The 20409-nt window shown below is 42.8% G+C and overlaps 1 protein-coding gene across 7 annotated transcripts in view; it reads right to left on the bottom strand.

The window, feature by feature from the left end:
* Positions 1–20409, bottom strand: part of KIF16B (kinesin family member 16B) — a 309438-nt gene that overhangs the window by 194123 nt on the left and 94906 nt on the right. For all 7 annotated transcript variants that reach the window (XM_033936633.1, XM_033936634.1, XM_033936636.1 and 4 more), the window contains one exon: positions 2808–2927. In XM_033936633.1, coding sequence (XP_033792524.1) covers positions 2808–2927 — 120 coding nt within the window. The remainder of the gene's footprint in view (positions 1–2807; positions 2928–20409) is intronic.

Genomic DNA, 20409 nt, shown 5'->3' with positions numbered 1-20409 from the left:
AGCGGCAAGATAACCTTCTGTTCATGATCCCCTTCTTTATCATTCCTAGCATTCTGTTTGCCCTTTTTGCTGCCGCCACGCATTGTGCAGACAGCTTCATTGGTTTTTTGATCAGAACTCCCAAGTCTTTCCTGGGAAGTCTCTCCAAGTACAAGATACAAACTTTCCGATTGAGACAGTAGGCAGGCGCAGGAAATAACTGACAGAGCGGGGGTCCAGAATGGCACACCTATCTACTAGAAAAGATATTAGCAAGGTATGAACCTAATCTATTTTTCTAGTGCAATAGGTGTGTCATTCTGGATGGACGGGACATGCAAAAGAAGTCCCAGAAAACTAGGGTGGGACCACTGTGCTGGCTTGTAACACTGAGGACCCAAAGGCAGAATTTGCCCTTGCTGCTACATCCACTCTATAAAACTTGGAAAATGTATGTAGAGTGGACTAAGTCACTGCCCTACAAACCTCCTTGAGGGAAACCACCTGAACTTCTGCCCACGAAGAAGCCACACTTCTAGTTGAATGCACCTCTATGGAGACTGGTGATTGTTTTCCACAGACAATATATGCTGACAAAATGGCCTATGGATCCATCTGGACATTGTGGTCTTGGAAGCCAGTACGCTGTGTCCAGCCTGACTAGTTAGCACAAAAAGATAATCAGATAGCCTGAACTTGTTAGTGACCTCAAGATATCGAAGAATTTCTTTTCTCACATCCAACTTTTTCAGAACCAAGTCCCTCTTGGAGGCTGTGGATTGGAACACTGGCAGTCTGACTTCCTATTTGACATGCAATGATGAAACAACCTTTGGTAAAAAGGATGGCATGGGGCAACAGAATCCTCTGGTGAAGGAGAAGGGATTTAACAGCTGGAGTGGATTCCTTCTACATGACTTGCGAGCACTGGGATATTACCCATCCATCCAGAATGATACACCTATTGCACTAGAAATGGAAATATAGATGGGGACTGGATGGTTTCTACAGAGGGAAGGAGGAATGAACAAAATTAGAGGCTGTAGTTACTAAGCTGCAGCAAAATGAAGTAGAGGAGTAGCCCAATGGCTACAACAATGGGTTGAGAACCCAGTTCAACGCCTACTGATGGCTCCTTGTGATCTTGGGCAATTCACTTCTTTCTCCATTGCCTCAAGTATAATCTTAGACTATGAGCCCTCAAGTGAGGGAAAAATATCTTATGTACCTGAATGTCTTCCACTTTGATAGCTTCCAGTTTTTTAGGTGGTATATAAGAACTTAAAATAAATTAGAAAACATAATAAAATTACATTTTACTGCACCTTAATTTATCAGGGAAGTCACTAATGTGTAGTAACTCAGTACTCCAGTTTAGTGATCTCTACAGCACATGAATGTAATTTGCTATCAAGCTCGTAAGCTGCATTATTTTATCCTGTGGGCATCTTAAAAGGTGTTAAAATCCCAAACTCCCCTTCCTTGCAGTCAAGTTCCACTGCCACCCCTACCAAAGTCCTCCTCAGCAGGAGGGAGGGGGGGTTTCTCTGGTGTCTCATAGCTAGAACAAGAATAATCCTCAGTTGTTCTTGCCCAATTAGTTTCCGGGTACAGAGTGATGAAAGGCTGATTGCTAATGGTATCCTTGTACTGGGAGTCAACAGCCTAATACTTCCAGGAGGAAATACACCACCAGCTCAAAGCTGATGTTTTTCTATGAATAATGTAAATTGAGAAGTTTACTGCAAGCTGCATTAATTGATTGATATATTAAGGTGCTTTACATGTGTCTGCATGTTTTGAATCGTATTATATGCTAATGCACTTTTTGATAAACTAAAAAGTACAACAGTGAGGCAAATGCAACGAAAGTGAAAAAACAATGTTCTTTAAACATTTAATCAAATCCAGCAATAAACAATACAAAGTAATATTGCTCTATTCCAAGCTTTGGTGGCACTAATCTGCATTAAAAGTAAAACAAAGAAGGAGAGAAAAATAGTAAATCAGATCCTATATGTGTTTATTAGTTGATCTTTGAATTTGCATTATGTGTGTGTCTAATTATTAATTATCACATAATACAAGGGCTGGTCACTGCTAATACCCCCCTGGTAATTTTCCCAGCGTGGTATTGAATGCAATTGACCCTCAGAAATGCCACCAGCCACTCAAATATGTTTCATAGTGGTTGGATTTATACATTATATCCTCACCGGGACATTTTTGTTTTGTTTTTAAATTTGTGAATATAAACCTATCGTGTCGTGGGAAACATATTCTAATTGAAGGATCACAGCCCTGATGAAACCCGTGTTGGGTGAAACATGTTGGTGATAGTATCCCTTAGAATGGACCAGCTAAGTATTAGCTCTTATCTATAATAAGTTTTACTTTGGCACTGTTGCACTTTATGAAAAACTAAGATATTTACAAATTTAAAAACAAAACAAAAATGGCCCGGAGAGGATATAATGTATAAATCCAACCACTATGAAACATATTTGAGTGGCTGGTGGCATTTCTGAGGGTCAATTGCATTCAATACCACGCTGAGAAAATTACCAGGGGGTCTTAGCAGTAACCAGCCCTTGTATTATGTGTTGATTTCTACTTTCTCATCTTTATAGACTTTTTCAACTATATAGTTTGCACTAATTATTAATTATAACACAGACTAGCATTATATAAAATGTATCCATTTTTAATTGATAAAAAGCAATTAAGTAAAATAACTAAACATTGATTGAAATCAAATTCAATCATCCAGATAATACCAACATGTATTACCATAGAATGGAAAAGTACTTTTAGAACTCCATCTTTACCTTCAAATGATACAAAATAATGCCAGTACTGAGTAGGTCATCATCAATACCAATGAGATGAGGCAATTCTGAATCCAGAACAACTCCAATCCCTTCCTTCCTAAGGGCTAATGTTTGTTCCTGTAATGACAAAATAAACAATGAATATGATGCTATGCTAACAGAGACTCACTTTCATTCTATTTCAAGGTCAGCCAATTAGAATGATTTGTATTTATATACCAGCAAAAACAGATGCATGTCATTTAAGAATACACAAAGATAAAAAGATTTGTTTAAAGTTTAGATTTCAAGTATTCAATTTAATCTTGCTGCAAGAAGAAAAGTAGCAGCTGAGCTCTGTCTTTGTAAAATACAAACATAGTACAGTATCAGTCAGCAACCATACTCCAATCCATAGTAATACACTCAGTGGCATACCTAGCATATGCGACACCCGGGGCCCATCATTTTTTGACACCCCCCCTCCATCTGTACGAAAAACATGATTTTTAGTAACAAGCCACATGTCACACATGAGTACCTAGGAAAAGGCAGCATTTTACATACTGCAGTGAGCAGTACAACATCAATACACCCACTGTAAAACTAAACAAGCCAGACTAGTGCAGATCAATCCTACACCGTCAATCCTAACAGAAAACCATGTCTTTCAAAAAACACAGAACACAGAAAACACCTTCGCCTAGTATGGAATATGTCATCACAAACTAACCCCTCCCTCTTTTACAAAACTGTAGTGTGGATTTTAGCCACGGTGGTAAAAGTTCTGACGCTCATAGAATTCTGAGCATCAGAGCTGCTGCCACCACGGCTGGCGCTAAAAAACGCTCCACAGTTTTGTAAAAGAGGGGATAAAATAGAAATACATAGACAAAGGTTAAATTGTACCAGTAAGAAGCTGGACTCTGCATACAGTGCACCACAGAAACAGTGACACATGTCTCCTAAAGCAATAAATAAATAGAACATTTTTTCTACCTTTGTCTTCTGTGGTTTCTGCTTTCCTCATCTTCTTGTAACTCTCTTCCTTCCATCCACTGTCTGCCATCTCTCTTCCCCTATAATGGCATCTTCTCTCCTTCTATGCCCCTTCCAGAAACTGTATGCCTCCCCCTTCCATCTCTCCTTTCACCACCATTGGTCTGGCATCTCTCTCCTCTCCTTCCCTCTCCCACACCTTTCCTCTGCAATCCCTTTCCCTTTTTTTCCCTCATTTTCCTTTTCAATTTATTTTCTGCATCTGTCTAGATTACATTCTTACTACCCTCTCATCAATGTTCTTTTTTACTGTCTACCTAAAGCTTGCAACCTCTTTCCCTCACCCTTCCAGTGTTTCCCTAACTCAATCCTGTTCTCCCCATCATGTGCCCTCCTTTTATTTATCCCCTCCTTCCATCATGTACCCTCTTTCTCCAACCGTTCCATCTAGTACCTTCTCCTCTCTGTCCACTTCCATCCAGCGAATGCTCCCCTCTTTCTCTCCTCCCATTTCCTTCCTGAATTTGCTCCCTTATCTCTCCCATCTGCACTTCCATCCAGCATAGGCTCCCCACTACCATCCAATGTCTGCCCTTTCTCTCGCCATCCACCCCTCTTCAATCAGCATCTGCCCCCTTTCTTTCCCTCCAATATCCTTCCCCCTTATGTCTCTCTCCTTTCTCTGTATATCAATTCTATTAGCACCACCCTTCCATACCACCCTGCCCCCCTTTCTTTCCCTCCACCACTCTTCCATTCCAGCAATCCTGCTCCTTTCTCTCCCTTCATGCAGCAAGGTCCCACGATGACTGTAACTGCCGGCTGCCAGTCCACCCCACTCCAATGTACTTGCTCTGGAGCGGACTCAGCAGCCGCATGCTGGAAGGTCTCACGATGACTCGTATGCTGGCTCTGCTCCGGCAGACGCAGGGAGTTGTGGCAAAGTCTCGCAATGACTGCGTCTGCCAGGTCCACCCCCTCCGAAGTAACTTACTTCTTCTGGAGCAGAGCCGTCAGACAAGTCATCGTGGGACCTTCCTGCACCTCAGTGCGGCTGCCGACTCTGCTGCAGAGAAAGTAAGTCAGAGGTAACGTGACCATTTATTTTTTCATCAAAAGGGGACATCTATTAATTGACTGTGTATCCTTTCTTTCATTTCTTTCTTTACTCAGGCCCAACAATTGTCCCTTTCTATTCCCTCCCTTCTTCCTTCCCATGTCCTTAGTGTCCCCAGTGCCTCCTTCCCGTGTCCATGGTGCCCCCAGTGCCTCCTTCCCGTGTCCTTGGTGCCCCCAGTGCCTCCTTCCCGTGTCCATGGTGCCCCCAGTGCCTCATTTCCGTGTCCTTAGTGCCTCCAGTGCCTCCTTCCTGTGTCCATGGTGCCCCCAATGCCTCCTTCCCATGTCCTTAGTGTCCCCAGTGCCTCCTTATGTCCCCCCCACTGCCTTCCAGATGTTGTCCATCCCCAAAGCCAGCCTGCTTGTCTGCCTACATATCTCCCTCCCTCCCTGCTGCGCTAAAGCCAGCCAGCTTGCCTGCCTACATCCTGCCCTCCCTGCCGCGGAAAAAAGAATGCGCCTCTCCCCTTCCTTTCCCCCGGTCCATGCCTGCAATCTTACCTCCCCCCGCCGACAAGAAGTCTTTCTGACATTAATTCTTACGTCGGAGAGGATGTTCCGGGCCAGCCAATCACTGCCTGGCTGGCCCGGAAAGTCCTCTCCGACGTCAGAATTGACGTCGGAAAGACTTTTTGTCAGCGGGGGGAGGTAAGATTGCAGCGGGGCGGGCCAGGGGATAGAAAGGGCAGGAGGACCCGGACCTGGCCGGCTGTGTACCCCCCCAAGCCGTGCACCCGGGGTGGACCGCCCTCCCCTTGGTACGCCACTGAATATACTGTATACAAGAGATCAAGTCTTGCTTTCAGGCAGAGAAAAGCCACAGTGATGGGCAGTGGAGCATGCCCTAGCCATTCTAGTGTTCAGTATATCAACATATAGCATTTCTGGCCATTAAAAAAGAAAAAGATGAAGAAAAAAAAAGTTTCCTGCCTGGAACAACAGAAGGCTGCTTTTGGGACTTCCCCTGCCTCTCAACTGTTCAGGCTTCCCCTGCCACCTCTGCACATGTATGACAGCCACTCTCACATTGATCAATCGATCCGGAGATAGGGATTACAAGGAACCTACGCTCTTTTTGAATCAGCCAAAAATCAGATCGGAGCAGACCCACACGGTCTTACCGATCTTTTTTAGTGCCTCTAGCTCTCAGACCAGAAAAAGGAGGTGGAAAGGGAGACAAAACTGCAGTTGGAGTGAGAGATAGAATGGAGGAGGCTGGAACCTGAGACGGAAAAGGCAGAAAGGAATTTTAGACCTAGGATAGGGGAATTTTTTGCTTTTATTTACTGTATTTCAATATTACTATCAAGTCAATACAGAGTTTATGGTAAGGGGTATAGTATTAGTTAGGCATATTTTTTAATGGTAACTCAAGAAAACAGAAACTACATTTATCCAGCATTTACCAATCCTTTTGGGTGCCAGAGGTGTTCTGGAAGAAAGCAGATTTTGCAGAACTGCGTGTAGCCAAGGTGAGCATGGACTAAATATGGAAGTGCAAGGACATCTCAGTCACCATCAAGCAAAGACTGACATATGGCTGTGAGACATGGACACCCACAAAAGCAGATAGAAAAAAAATTTGACGCCTTCGAGCTGTGGTGCTGCAGAAGACTTCTACGAATCCCATGGATAGCTAGGATCACCAACAAAGTTGTTCTTGAGTATATAAACCCAGAGATATTCCTGGAAGGCAAGATTACCAGACAGAAACTGACTTATTTTGGACAAGAGATGAAGGCAAATCCACTAGAAAAGGAGGTGCTACTCGGAATGGTCTATGGTAAAAGGAAGCAGGGGAGGCTAGAGGCCTATTGGCTGAATACCATCAAAAATGACATGGGAATTAATATAAAGCAGTTTAAAAAAGCTATGAAAACAGGGAAGCATAACGAGTATCCAAGGGTCAGACACAACTAAATGGATAGTAATGCCCAATTGATAGTGTGCCCAAACCGATCATTCCTTCTGGAGTTTTGCTCTAAACAGTAGTGAGAGGTCAGGACAGAAAGGAGGTAGAATAGCCCTATACATAAAAGAAAGCATACAATCGACAAGAATAGATACAGCGGAGACGACCAACAAGCTAGAATCGCTATGGGTTAAAATACCGGGTAGAAAGGGACATGAAATAAAGATGGGCCTATACTATCGTCCACCCGGGCAAACCAGAGATATTGATAAAGAAATGGAAGCCGAGATGAAACAAGAATGCAAAAGCGGGTACACAGTTATTATGGGAGACTTCAACTACCCCGAGATAGACTGGAGTCTTGGAAACTCAAAATGCGCTAGGGAAACAGAATTCCTGGAGGCTACACAAGATTGCTTCATGGAGCAGCTTGTTAGAGAACCGAAGAGAGGAAATGCCACTCTGGATCTAATCCTAAATGGGTTAATGGGATCTGCAAAGGAAGTGGAAGTAGTGGGACCATTGGGAAACAGCGATCATAATATGATCAAGTTCAAGGTTGAAGCAAGAATACCAAAAGGAAAGAGAACCGTGGCGACAACTTTCAACTTCAGAAAAGGAAACTATGAAGCAATGAGGAAAATGGTAAGGAAGAAACTTAGGAACACTTCCAAGAAATGGCAGATGGTAGAACATGCCTGGTCTTTCTTCAAGGACATGGTGAGCGAGGCGCAAAATCTGTACATCCCCAGATTCAGAAAGGGGAGCAAAAAGAGTTGAATAAAGTGAAGGGATGGAAAACCTTTCATAGTGAAGGAAGCGATAAGCAATAAGAAAAATTCATTCAGGAAATGGAAAAAGGACAAAACTGAGGGGAACTGGAAAGAGCACAGGAAGTATCAAAAAGAATGTCACCGTGTGGTTCAAAAAGCCAAAAGAGAGTATGAAGAGAGGTTAGCCAGGGAGGCACGAAATTTCAAACCGTTCTTCAGATATGTTAAAGGGAAACATCCAGCTAGGGAGGAGGTGGGACCGCTGGACGACGGAGACAGGAAGGGAGTAGTGAAGGAGGAGAAAGAAGTCGCAGCAAAACTTAACATGTTCTTTTCGTCTGTATTTACGAACGAAGACACAACCAACATACCGGAACCTCAGCAATTCTTCAATGGAAATCAAGCAGAAAAATTAACATTCATGGAAGTGAGCCTTGAAGATGTGCGCAGGCAGATAGATAAACTAAAAATTGACAAATCCCTGGGTCCGGACGGAATCCATCCAAGGGTTCTGAAGGAACTAAAGGAGGAGATAGCGGAACTACTGCAGCAAATATGCAACCTATCCCTGAAAACAGATGTGATCCCGGAGGATTGGAAGACAGCCAACGTCACGCCCATCTTTAAAAAGGGATCAAGAGGTGACCCGGGAAACTATAGACCGGTGAGTCTGACCTCGGTTCCGGGGAAAATGGCAGAAGCACTGATAAAAGAAAACAACGATGAACACTTGGAAAGAAACGAACTTCTGATAACCAACCAACATGGTTTCTGCAGGGGGAGATCGTGCCTAACTAACTTATTACACTTCTTTGAAAGAATTAACAAACAGATGGACAGAGGTGACCCCGTAGACATCATATACCTTGATTTCCAAAAAGCCTTTGACAAGATGCCTCATGAACGACTACCCCTGAAACTGAAGAACCATGGGGTGGACGGAGACATACATAGATGGATCAGAAAGTGGTTGGCGGGTAGGAAGCAGAGGGTAGGGATGAAGGGCCACTACTCGGACTGGAGGAGAGTTACGAGTGGTGTTCTGCAGGGCTCGGTGCTCGGGCTGCTGTTATTTAATATATTCATAAACGATCTAGAAACAGGGACGAAGTGTGAGATAATAAAATTTGCAGACAACACCAAACTATTTAGGGGAGCTCGGACTAAAGAGGACTGTGAGGAATTGCAAAGAAACTTGAACAAACTAGGGGAATGGGCGACAAAATGGCAAATGAAGTTCAACGTTGAGAAATGTAAAGTATTGCATGTGGGAAGCAGAAACCCGAGGTACAACTTTACGATGGGAGGGATGTTACTGAATGAGAGTACCCAAGAGAGGGACTTGGGGGTAATGGTGGACACGTCAATGAAGCCAACAGCACAGTGCGCAGCGGCTGCTAAGAGAGCAAATAGAATGCTAGAATCAAGAAGGGTATTACAACCAGGATGAAAGAAGTTATCCTGCCGCTGTACCGGGCGATGCTGCGCCCACACCTGGAATACTGCGTCCAGTTTTGGTCGCCGTATCTTAAGAAGGATATGGCGTTACTCGAAAGGGTTCAGAGAAGAGCGACACGTCTGATAAAAGGGATGGAAAACCTTTCATACACTGAGAGATTGGAGAAGCTGGGTCTCTTTTCCCTGGAGACGAGGAGACTTAGAGGGGATATGATTGAGACTTATAAGATCATGAGGGGCATAGAGAGAGTAGAGAGGGACAGATTCTTCAAACTTTCAAAAAATAAAAGAACAAGAGGGCATTCGGAAAGCTGAAAGGGGACAGATTCAATACAAATGCCAGGAAGTTCTTCTTTACCCAACGTGTGGTGGACACCTGGAATGTGTTTCCAGAGGACGTTATAGGGCAGAGTACGGTACTGGGATTTAAGAAAGGATTGGACAATTTCCTGCGAGAAAAGGGACTAGAAGGGTATAAATAGAGGATTACTGCACAGGTCCTGGACCTGTTGGGCCGCCGCGTGAGCGGAGGCAAGATGGACCTCAGGCCTGACCCTGCAGAGGCATTGCTTATGTTCTTAAGTACAAAGTAGCCACTTTGCAAACATCTTCAATAGATGTAGAGGGGAAATAAGCTACTGAGGCATCCATATCCCTTATACTGTGGGCTATCACACAGCCTTGCAGCGTCAGCCCAGCCTGAGCATACGTAAAGGAGATACAATCCATTAGCCAAGTGGAGATGGCTCTATTAGTAACAGGAACTCCAAGTCTATTTAGATGAGAACATACGAATAGCCTTATTGGGTCAGATGAATGGTCCATTTAGCCCAGTATCCCGTCTTTGCGGAGGCCAATTCAAGTCGCACATACCTGGCAATAACCCAAATAGTAGCAGCATTCCATGCTACCATCCCATGTCTGTCAACAGCAGACTATGGACTTTTCCTCCAGGAACTTGTCCAAACCTTTTATAAAGTCAGCTACAATAACTGCTCTTACTACATCCTCTGGCAACACATTCTAGAGCTTGACTATTTTCCAAGTGAAAAAATACTTCCTCCTATTGGTTTTTAAAGTATTACTCTAACTTCATCGAGTGCCCCTAGTCTTTGTAAATCTTGGTACAGTAAAAAAAAATCGATCCACTTGTATCCATTCTACACTACTCAGGATTCTGTAGACTTCAATCCTATCTCCCCTCAGCCATCTCTTTTCCAAGCTGAAGAGCTCGAACCCCTCTAGTCTTGAATCATACGAGAGGAATTCTATTCCCTTTATCATCTTGGTCGCTCTTCTTTGAACTTTTTCCACTGCCGCTATATCTTTTTTGAGATAAGGAGATCAGAATTGAACGCAATACTCAAGGTGAGGTCGCATCATTGAGCAATACAGAGGCATTATAACATTCTTAGTCTTGTTAACCATACCTTTTCTTTTTTTTTAATTCTTTATTGATTTTCCAAACATCAATAATGTAAGACACAAATATATAATATATAATAAGTCAATAAAAGCACAACTTACAAATGTACAGAACTAATCATCTTATTCCCCCCCCCCCACCCAATGCTTAATCAATAAAACACAGAAACATAGACTTTTCCAATAACCTTACCCTATTCAGATTAATACTATCCTCCCATCCTCCTCTCACCCACCCAAATACTCAAAGGTTAAAATTAGGACAGTATTCATGGTCAAATTAAACTCCTCAATTTTGAGGCCAGTAATCAGCCTTAAGTGAGCCTAAAGTGCCGCAATAAAAAGGCAGGCAAATGGAAAGGAAAAAATAACTAAGGTTTAACTAAGACATGTCAATACCAAAAAGAAATGTATCTGATGAAAATGCAAACATTCTACCAAAAACAAACATTACTGCTGCTTTATTCTTTGGCATCTTATTAAACAACACTGACAGACTATGACTGACAGCACTGAAAATGTTATAACTACTTAAATTCCATTTATATTAACCTACTTTTTATACTTCTTACAGAAGTTATACTGAAGACTTAGTGCAATTCATCTTCTATGTAATTAAAATTCCAACACTCAATATGTCATACCATTCCTCTTTCACACAAGCAACTATCAACATCTTTTATGCGACGATGAAAAAAAGGGAATCAAGCTAAACAAGAAGGTAATTAAAGCTAATGTTTTTCTATGAACAGATACTATGTTTAAAAAAAAAAAGTTAATGGTAGCAAAATTGGAATAAAAACCTCAGAAGTGAAAGCAGCTACTAATTTTCAATTCAGCTTCTAGACAGAGATTAAACAAAATAAGTCTATTCTGTAATGCTTTCTGCCAGGTGGTTTAAATGTCTGTATCTTACTTTGAACTACTTGTGATTTATTTTGAAACACGGAGTTACTGATTTATTTGAAAGTAAGTAAGAACATGCCTCTGGGCCTCCTGTTGTTTATGAAAAGCCATAGCAGTGGTATCAAAAAGAGATGCATGGCAAAATCAATAAATAAGAACTGACCAGGGGAGAAATGATGAATTTTATCTTGTATCCACAGTTATTTACTCGACTTCAAGAACAACAATGTACTAGCAACATTGGACTGCTGTTAAATTATTTATTTATTTAACTGTAGTTTTAAATATTTGCTAAGTTAATTTGCACACAATTCCACTTAAATCTTGAAAAACATCCAAAAAGCAGATGAGATGAAGACATTGAAATTTTGGTTTCTTAATCCAAAAGAAGCAGGGATCATCAGAAAATAATGCCTTTAGTCTGACAGGTCAAAAATATTCCTATTGAGAAGAATATGCATTCTGAGCTAAAGAATTAAACCAAAGACAGAAAATGACAGTCTAGGATTTAATGTGGCTAAAATAAAAAAAATGTGCAGCTAAAAGTAGATTCTACAGCAACAAGATGCAGTGGAAAACATAGAAACATGATGGCAGATAAAGGCCAAATGGCCCATCTAGTCTGCCCATCCACAATAATCATTATCTCTCTCTCTCTCAGAGAGATCCCACGTGCCTATCCTAGGCCCTTTTGAATTCAGACACAGTCTCTGTCTCCACCACCTCTTCTGGGAGACTGTTCCATGCATCTACCACGGGATTCAAAGTAAACAGCTCTTGATTATAGAAATACACAGATTGGAACCTAACACAGGCTGTGTTTTGGCTGAAGCCTTTATCAGGAATCTACAAACATAACATTTTTCCATTACACTGCCATTGCCAGACTCTGGTTTTGAAGAATTCACAGTATATTCAAGTTTCAAGTTTATTTAAAATGTCTTATACCGCTCAATCGGGCTTCTGAGCAGTAAATAATAAAAATATAGCTTACAATGATAATTTTATTGTCAAATTCTAACATGGTTTTAACAGGGGAGGTTAGAAGAACAAAAAGACTCTGACTAAAAACGAACAGGACAAGAGGAAAAAGGGGAAGAACTACAAAATTCTAAAAAAAGAGAACAAATAAGAGATAAACAATAGGAAGGGAGGTTTCTTTAAAGAAGTCGGTAAGGGGATAATAATAATTTAAAAAAAAACCGTCTAAAAAGTGTCCTAAGTGGCTACTTGGACGATCAAAAAGCCTGATCGTCCAAGTACCCATAACCAAAGCTGGTTTTTAGACGTATCTAAAAACAGCTTAGGCCTTTCCCTGCCTCTAGACGCACAGAGAGAAAAGAGGTGTGTTTAGAGGAGGGGAAAGGGCGGGCAGTGGGCGGGAGGTGGGCCGACCTACACCTAGGCGTACAACACCTATAACCAAAACAGTTTAGTCGGCACTTAGACCTGTTTGACTTAGACGAAAGAAAACCAGGTCTAAGTGCCGAAAAAGGGGCCACTGAGCTGATGGCCGCTGGCGCCATCAGTTTAGCGGCCCAGCAACCTAACCATCATGGCAGAAGAGATGCCTCATCTCACCTACCGCGATGCAATCACTCCTCTACCCGAACTGCCGCGACCTGCGGCAGTTCCGGTAGAGGAATGATGGCATCACAATAGGTGAGAAAAGGCATCTCTCCTGCTGTGATGGATCACTCCCCCTCCCAAACAACATCGGGGCAAGAGGGAGCCCAAGCCCTCTTGCCCTGCTGAAGCCGCGACCCCCCTACCCAATCGGGCCAGGAGGGAGCCCAAGCCCTCCTGGCCAAGGCAACCCCCCTACCCCCACCCCCCACTACATTATGGGCAGGAGGGATCCCAGGCCCTCCTGCTCTCGACGAACCCCCCTCCCCCCAACGTCCGCCCCCCCAGAACCCCCGATCAGCCCCCCCAGCCAACCCGCAGCCCCCCAGCCGACCCCACGACCCCTTCACCCCCACCCCCTTCCCCATACCTTTTTTTCGTTGGCCGGACAGACGGGTGCCAAACCCGTCCGTCCGGCAGGCAGCCCACAGAAGAATGGGGCTGGATTGGTCCAGCCGTACCAAAGCCCCGCCTACTGGTGGGGCCTAAGGCGCCTGGGCCAATCAGAATTGGGCGGGGCCTTAGGCATATGGCCCGGGTTGGGTTATGCAATTCGATATGAGTTCTGCCTTTGATCTAGTAGACCACGGAAAACTGCTGCAATGCCTAGACGCCATTGGTATCAGGGACGAGGTGCTGAATTGGTTCCGTGGCTTCCTTATGTCCCGCACTTATCAAGTACGTTTTAATTATGAACTTTCAGATACCTGGAGCAATCCATCCGGTGTGCCACAAGGGTCTCCACTATCTCCATTGCTCTTCAACGTCTACATGTCCTCACTAGGCACGCAGCTAACCCAGTTAGGGATAAAACTATTTAGTTATGTAGATGATTTTACGATCATCATCCCATTCGTTAATTCTATCTCTGAAACTATTCCTAAAGCTTCAGAAGCCATAAACGTGATGGAGCACTGGATGACAACCTTTAGGCTCAAACTTAATTCAGAAAAGACAACTTTCTTTGTTGCTTCGCCACATCCGCTTGACACCAAATCACCACTATGTATCAATAATCTTAATTACCCTATCCAGCCTACCATAAAGATACTAGGTGTAACTTTGGATCAGTGCCTAACCATGAGAGATCAGGTGGACTCCTTGATCAGAAAGGGATTTTTCACTCTCTGGAAACTCAGATCCATTAAAGCTTATTTCGATACAGCGGCATTCAGAACCCTAGTCCAATCCCTCGTACTGAGTCTACTTGACTATTGTAACATCGCCTATTTAGCAATTTCCCAAAAGAACATGCAGCGTTTACAATTGATGCAAAATGCAGCGGTCAAACTGATCTTTGGGCTGAGGAAGTTTGACCACGTGACACCGGCAGCTGCATTGGCTGCTAATGGAGGTGCGCGTAAAGTTTAAATTTGCCTGCTTCTGCTTCAAAGCACTACACAGACTTGCCCCTAAATATATAACTGACCTTTTCGTCTTCTCAGCCAACAGACACAAGAGAAGCTCACATTCCAACTTCGTTTCCCCCCCCAGTGATAGGTTGTAAACTGAAAAAACACCATGAACATCTTCTCTCGCACCAAGCAGCATCATGGGGTAAAGACCTAGAACAATTGCTTTCGCCCACTACTTATGAGGAATTTAGGAAACGTTTGAAAAAACACACCTGTTCCTAAAATATCTAGACAACTGATCCTCTCTTCTCTCTCCCCTCTATAGCGATTAACTTGTTCTATTGATCACTCTCTCCTCAAAAATGGATTTCCTGTCCTATTAACCCTCTTTCTTCCTCCCCTCTTAAAGTCAATCAATTTGTACCTTTGCTTAATCTTTGTAAACCGCATAGAACTTCACGGTATTGCAGTATATAAGCTGTTATTATATTGGCCTGAGAGGGAATGGAATGTAGATGGGTTCCCGAAGTTATTATTTCTGGCACTGAAGGTGCATAGGAAAGGAATAAATCATCCTCCAGCTTTGTAAAGAAAGTAGTCCTGATGAAAGGCATGGAAAGCCTGCTAGTATCTAATGAGTGATATAACCCAAAAGCATCTTCCTGAGGCTGTGGCAACTGAAATATGAAGTGAGGACACATTTTAAGTGTGACATGTGGTATAGTATAAGTTGGATCAGAAACAAGGACAAAAGTGCTCTTACTCAGCACACCAATGTAAGAGGAATGAGAAAAAAAATACTTCCCCAGTGAGAAGATGAGAGTGGTTCAGCTGGAAATTCCATTAGACTGAGAATCATCACAGTAAAGTCGAAAAACTACCGAGGCATTTGAGATGGTTTGGTATGGTGAAGGTCATCATGAAACTGGAGACTAGAAGAAGTAAATAAAAGTAATCAAAGCTAGTGTAATATATTGTAATTTGATCTAATTGAATTAATCCAGAATATCTTGACGCATGGCACACCTAAAGACAAGTAAAGTAACGCATTAGAAAAACCCCGAAACTATGTCACTGGAAAGAAATTTGAGGAAGATAGAAACATGAATGGAAAAAAAGAGTGCATAAAATTGTGAAGCACCAAGAAAAGGGGAAGAGATTGAGTTAGCAAAATAAGGATATAATAGAGTACAAAAGGAATCTAGGTAGAAAAGGGATAACGTAATGCTTTGGAGGTATGGGAAGTGGCATTATGTGCGTAAATGTGGAACCACTACTGGAAATTACTGAAAGAAGATTTAAGTTATCTCGCAGCCATGCCAGGTTCTTGAGGTATCTGATAAGCTATATTGAAGAAAAAAACCTAGTCTGCTATCTATGTGATGAGGTACTGCTGTTCATCTCCCAACTGAAAGAGACTGGAGTATTAATAGAGAAATCTGACAGCAACATATGGGTCTTGCATTGGGTGAGAATACTGAAAGCCAGTGCTGTTCAGAAAAAGAAAAGCTAAAAAGCACATAGCTAATGCAGAAGATGGAAATCAAAGAGTACTAGTAAATAAGTATGGAAATGTGAAGAGAGTTGCGGCAGTAAGCCTGCACTGAATATGACTCTTAATAAGTAAATCTCTGATGAACCTAGAGGGCAGCTGCAAGAAGTGTCTGGTATACAGTGAATTTGTGGAATAGCTAATGGCAGGAAAAGCAATGTCACAATGAGAGGCTCCTGCCCTCGAATTGCAGGAGAGAAGGAAAACAGAAATTAAAACATGTTGAAAATGTGAAAGCTCTAAGAACCTGCCAAAAACATTGGAGGCTCATGTTGAGGAATGAAAACAGTGGGTTTGTTTGCTTTTGATTTGTTTCTTCCTGAAGGAAGCTACTGCACCTCCTTCTGCACCAGAATCACAGAAGCTAGGGTGGTAGGAGCTGAAGCTGAAGAGTTTGTTGAGTCTACTGTGAGTGTAAATAGGGGGAGGTAGTTCCCTTGATAAAAGTGGTTATCCACTTCTTGATTGAGGGAAGTGAAAACATAAAAATAAGAGTGCGAGGCAATGCTACTGACAGTATGGGAGCAGATAGTTTTTACTTACTTAACACTGGGGAGGACTGCAAGGCCGAGACTAGGCCTGTGGGAGCCTCTCCCATCTGTACTGTTCCTCTGCTGAATTGATGTCATTGCAGATAAATCACCTCCTCCAGCAGGCCGAAACAGGACCTTGAGGGGAGGGAGCAGAGTATCCATCAGCTAGCACCTGCTACTTCTTCCATACTGCAGGACATTTGGTTGCTATCAGATTCCTCCATGTCGTAGAGGTAGGGAATCAATCCCAAAACTGGAGACCTAGCCCCTCCCGAGCTCTCTGCCACCATCACCAAAACTGGGTGTTGGAGAGCAACTGCTCTGTTAAAACTTTTGTTAGAAGTCCAAAAAGTAGTTGCAGTAAGGATGAACTTTCCTGTACCAGACGCTGAAGGAGGAGGAAAAAAAAAATTAAACTATTTGATTAGGAGCTGGATCCCCCTGAAGACAAGGTAGAGATGGCCACTTAGTTGAAGAGAGAGTCCTCAGGGGAAGGTGTAGAAGCTCCACTGCTTGGACTTTGGAGTAGCTTTACTCTCTTTAGAAGAAATACCTGAAGTACTGGAGTTCTTCTGTTTATAGCCAGGAAAGGACCACGAGGCCAAAACTGAGCCCCCAGGAGCCTTCACTGAAACCACTGAAGAATGCAAATAAGAACATAAGAATTGCTACTGCTGGGTCAGACCAGTGGTCCATCATGCCCAGCAGTCCGGTCACACGGTGGCCCTTAGATCAAATACCAGTGCCCTATTTGAGTCTAGCTTTACCTGCGTACGTTCTGGTCCTGGAGGGTGCTTTCCCCTATAACAGACTCTGGAAGAGCATTCCAGATTTCTACCACTCTCTGGGTGAAGAACTTCCTTACGTTTGTACGGAATCTATCCCCTTTTAACTTTAGAGAGTGCCCTCTCGTTCTCTCCACCTTGCAGAGGGTGAACAATCTCTCTTTCTCTACTAAGTCTATTCCCTTCAATATCTTGAATGTTTCGATCATGTCCCCTCTCAGTCTGCTCTTTTCAAGGGAGAAGAGGCCCAGTTTCTCTAGCCTCTCATTGTACGGCAACTCTTCCAGTCTCTTAACCATTTTTGTCGCTCTTCTCTGGACCCTTTCAAGTACTACTATGTCCTTTTTCATGTATGACAACCAGTGTTAGATACAGTATTCCAGGTGGGGGCGCATCATAGCCTGGTACATGATAACCTTCTCTGATCTGTTTGTGATCCTCTAATTAATCATTCCTAGCATTCTGTTTACCCTTTTTGCCGCCATTGCGCATTGCACGGACGGCTTCATTGACTTGTCTATAAGTACTCCCAAGTCTCTTTCCTGGGGGTTCTCTTTTGAGTACAGCACCAGACATCCTGTATTCATACATATGATTTTAGTTATCAACACGCATCACTTTGCACTTATCCACGTTGAACCTCATTTGCCATTTCGCGGCCCATTACTCAAATGTGTTTATATCTTCTTGCTCCTGTAAAACATTAAATATAGACAATGGAGATGGGGTTAGGCATTTATCCAGTGCTGGGGCTTTGTTATGATGGCATGCCCATTCTGCTGGGCTTTTGCTTTTAAACGGCAACTGCAGCAGTTGGCTTCCCTTGCGGTGCTGAAGCAGGTCCCTGGGGGGAGGTAGGAAACGACACTGAGATTTTCTTCAGCGGCTTCTTTGGCGCTGCAGTATGAGGCCCTGAGCGGCAAATGCCTTCCATTGCAGCAGCTAAAGAAGTGCCCTCCCGGTTCCAGCACCTATCTGCAAACAGAACTGCCACACTCTGAAAAGAAAAGATCGCCGGAAAACCAGGGACGTGTCAATTGCCGAAGTCCTGGTGAAACTTTCTGTTTCCGTTGCTTTGTTCTTTTTTTTTTTTTTTTTTTTTGGGGGGGGGGAGGAGGTCGTGACAGGAAAGGAAAATTCTTCACAATGACCACTGTGGATTCGTTTGTTTGTGTTTGTTTTTTTCTTTTTTACATAACAGCTATGGAAGTTTCTTTTACTAAGGAAAAATTAGTTGACTAGAAAAGAAAAATTCTGTGAAGAGAGAGGGGAAGAGCCGCAACCTGTCAGGAGCAAATGAAGACAAAACTGACAACCTGAGGGGAGGGGCTGTAGATGCCTAGTAAGCTTTAAAAGCTTACCTAGCTAGGGGACAGCTCCGGCGCTCAGGCTCAGTCAGAGGATTTCACCAACAACTGTGCCTGCATATCCCCTGCTTGTCTCCAGAGAAAATGGAAATTTGACAGGTAGCTAAAAAGTGCAAAAGAGGAAAAGGCAAAGAAGAAAGAGAAAAAAAAAAAAAGCTAAAAATGAATGGTCAATATATCAAAGGCAGTGTAGTGAGGCAATAGACAGGAGAGAACAAACATAGAAACAGAGAAATATGATTGCAGATAAAGGCCAAATGGCCCATCCAGTGTGCCCATCCACAGCATCCACTATCTCCTCCTCTCCCTAAGAGATCCCACATGCTTGTCCCACGCTTTCTTGAATTCAAAATCAGTTTCTGTCATATAAACAGAGGAGAAAAAAATCAGATAGCAGTCGCTTGAAGGAGAATTAGTAAACTATCGGAAAGCAAAAAAGAGAAGCTAGAACCAATATGATGGAAAAATAGACCATCAAGACAACAAAGGTAGAAGAAAAACATTTTATTTTAAGTGTTTTACAACAAATAGAATATGGATAATATTGTTTAAATTTTGTCATATAAACTTGCAGAATTTGCTAATTTGGGGCTCTTTTTGCAAAGCCACATTAGGCTTTTTTATCGCTTGCACGACAGTATTAGCTCCGATGCTCATAGAATTCCTAGAGCATTAATAACAGACTCTGCCCTGGGAAAACCAATATTGTTATCCTTGAACTTCAGAGTTTAGCATGTCTTTATCTGACTTAAATATCTATGTGGAAATTAAAATTTATTTTAAAAAGCATTCCTATTTGAAGGATACTACACAAAAATCTGACAAGTAACAAAAAGCTCATTTTTGACAAAAACAGTTCTGGTATTTAGATATTTTTCCTGTGAAAGTGATCATTCACAGGATATATTATTATTGTTAACTTTGCTACATATCAAAGCAATGTCAAAACAACAAAATTAATGTGAAGACTACTGTCTCAATCTTAATGTCTAATTATAATGCAATAGCTGTGCTAATAAAGACAGCAGAGTTTATATCCTACTGTGTTTCCCCGAAATAAGACAGTATCTTATATTAATTTTGAGCCCGAAAAATGCACCAGGCCTTATTTTTTTCATATACATGATTATCTCTTCATTCCTCCCAATTCTTCCTCTTTCCTTTATCTCCCCCATATGTGCAGAATCTTTCTTCCACTCTCACCCATCACCTTATGCCTTCCCTCTGCAGCATCTTTCTATCGCTCCCTCACATCCCCCTGTGCAGCAGAACCCTTGCACTATGCACAGCATCTTTCTATCCCTCCCTCCCATCCCTCATGCAGCAGAACCCTTCTATCCCTCCCTTCCATGCATAAGAACCCTTGAGCAGCCCCCAGCCGAACCTCCACTGACCCTCCCATCCGAACCCCGCCAACCACGAGACCTACATATCTGCCTCCAAACAGCAGCGTCCAACCCTCCAACTGCGAGACCTTCAAAAAGCAGCGTCAGCAGCACTCTAAACAGGCTGCTTCGCGGCCTTCTCCTGCCGGGGCCTTCCATGCACCGCGCTATTGATGACTTTTTTTTTTGCACTTTTATGATCTTTCTGAGTTAGTTACTGGCAATTTAAAATAGCACTGTTTTTCAGTTAACACTAACAAGAAATTTAACACAAAACCAAGTTAGTAAGATGCATGCTAGCTGCACCACACACAAGGTGTGATGTAGCTCATCCCAGATGCAAGATTCAGAGGTAAGCAGAGTCACCCCAGAGCCTGTATTCCTTTTCATATACATACACACCTGAAAATATGCACCTGTCTGGG

This window comes from Geotrypetes seraphini, chromosome 3 (genome assembly GCF_902459505.1).
Source record: "Geotrypetes seraphini chromosome 3, aGeoSer1.1, whole genome shotgun sequence".
NCBI lineage: Eukaryota > Metazoa > Chordata > Amphibia > Gymnophiona > Dermophiidae > Geotrypetes > Geotrypetes seraphini.
Note: the sequence above shows the minus strand (reverse complement) of the source record. Positions and strands in the feature narration are given on the sequence as shown.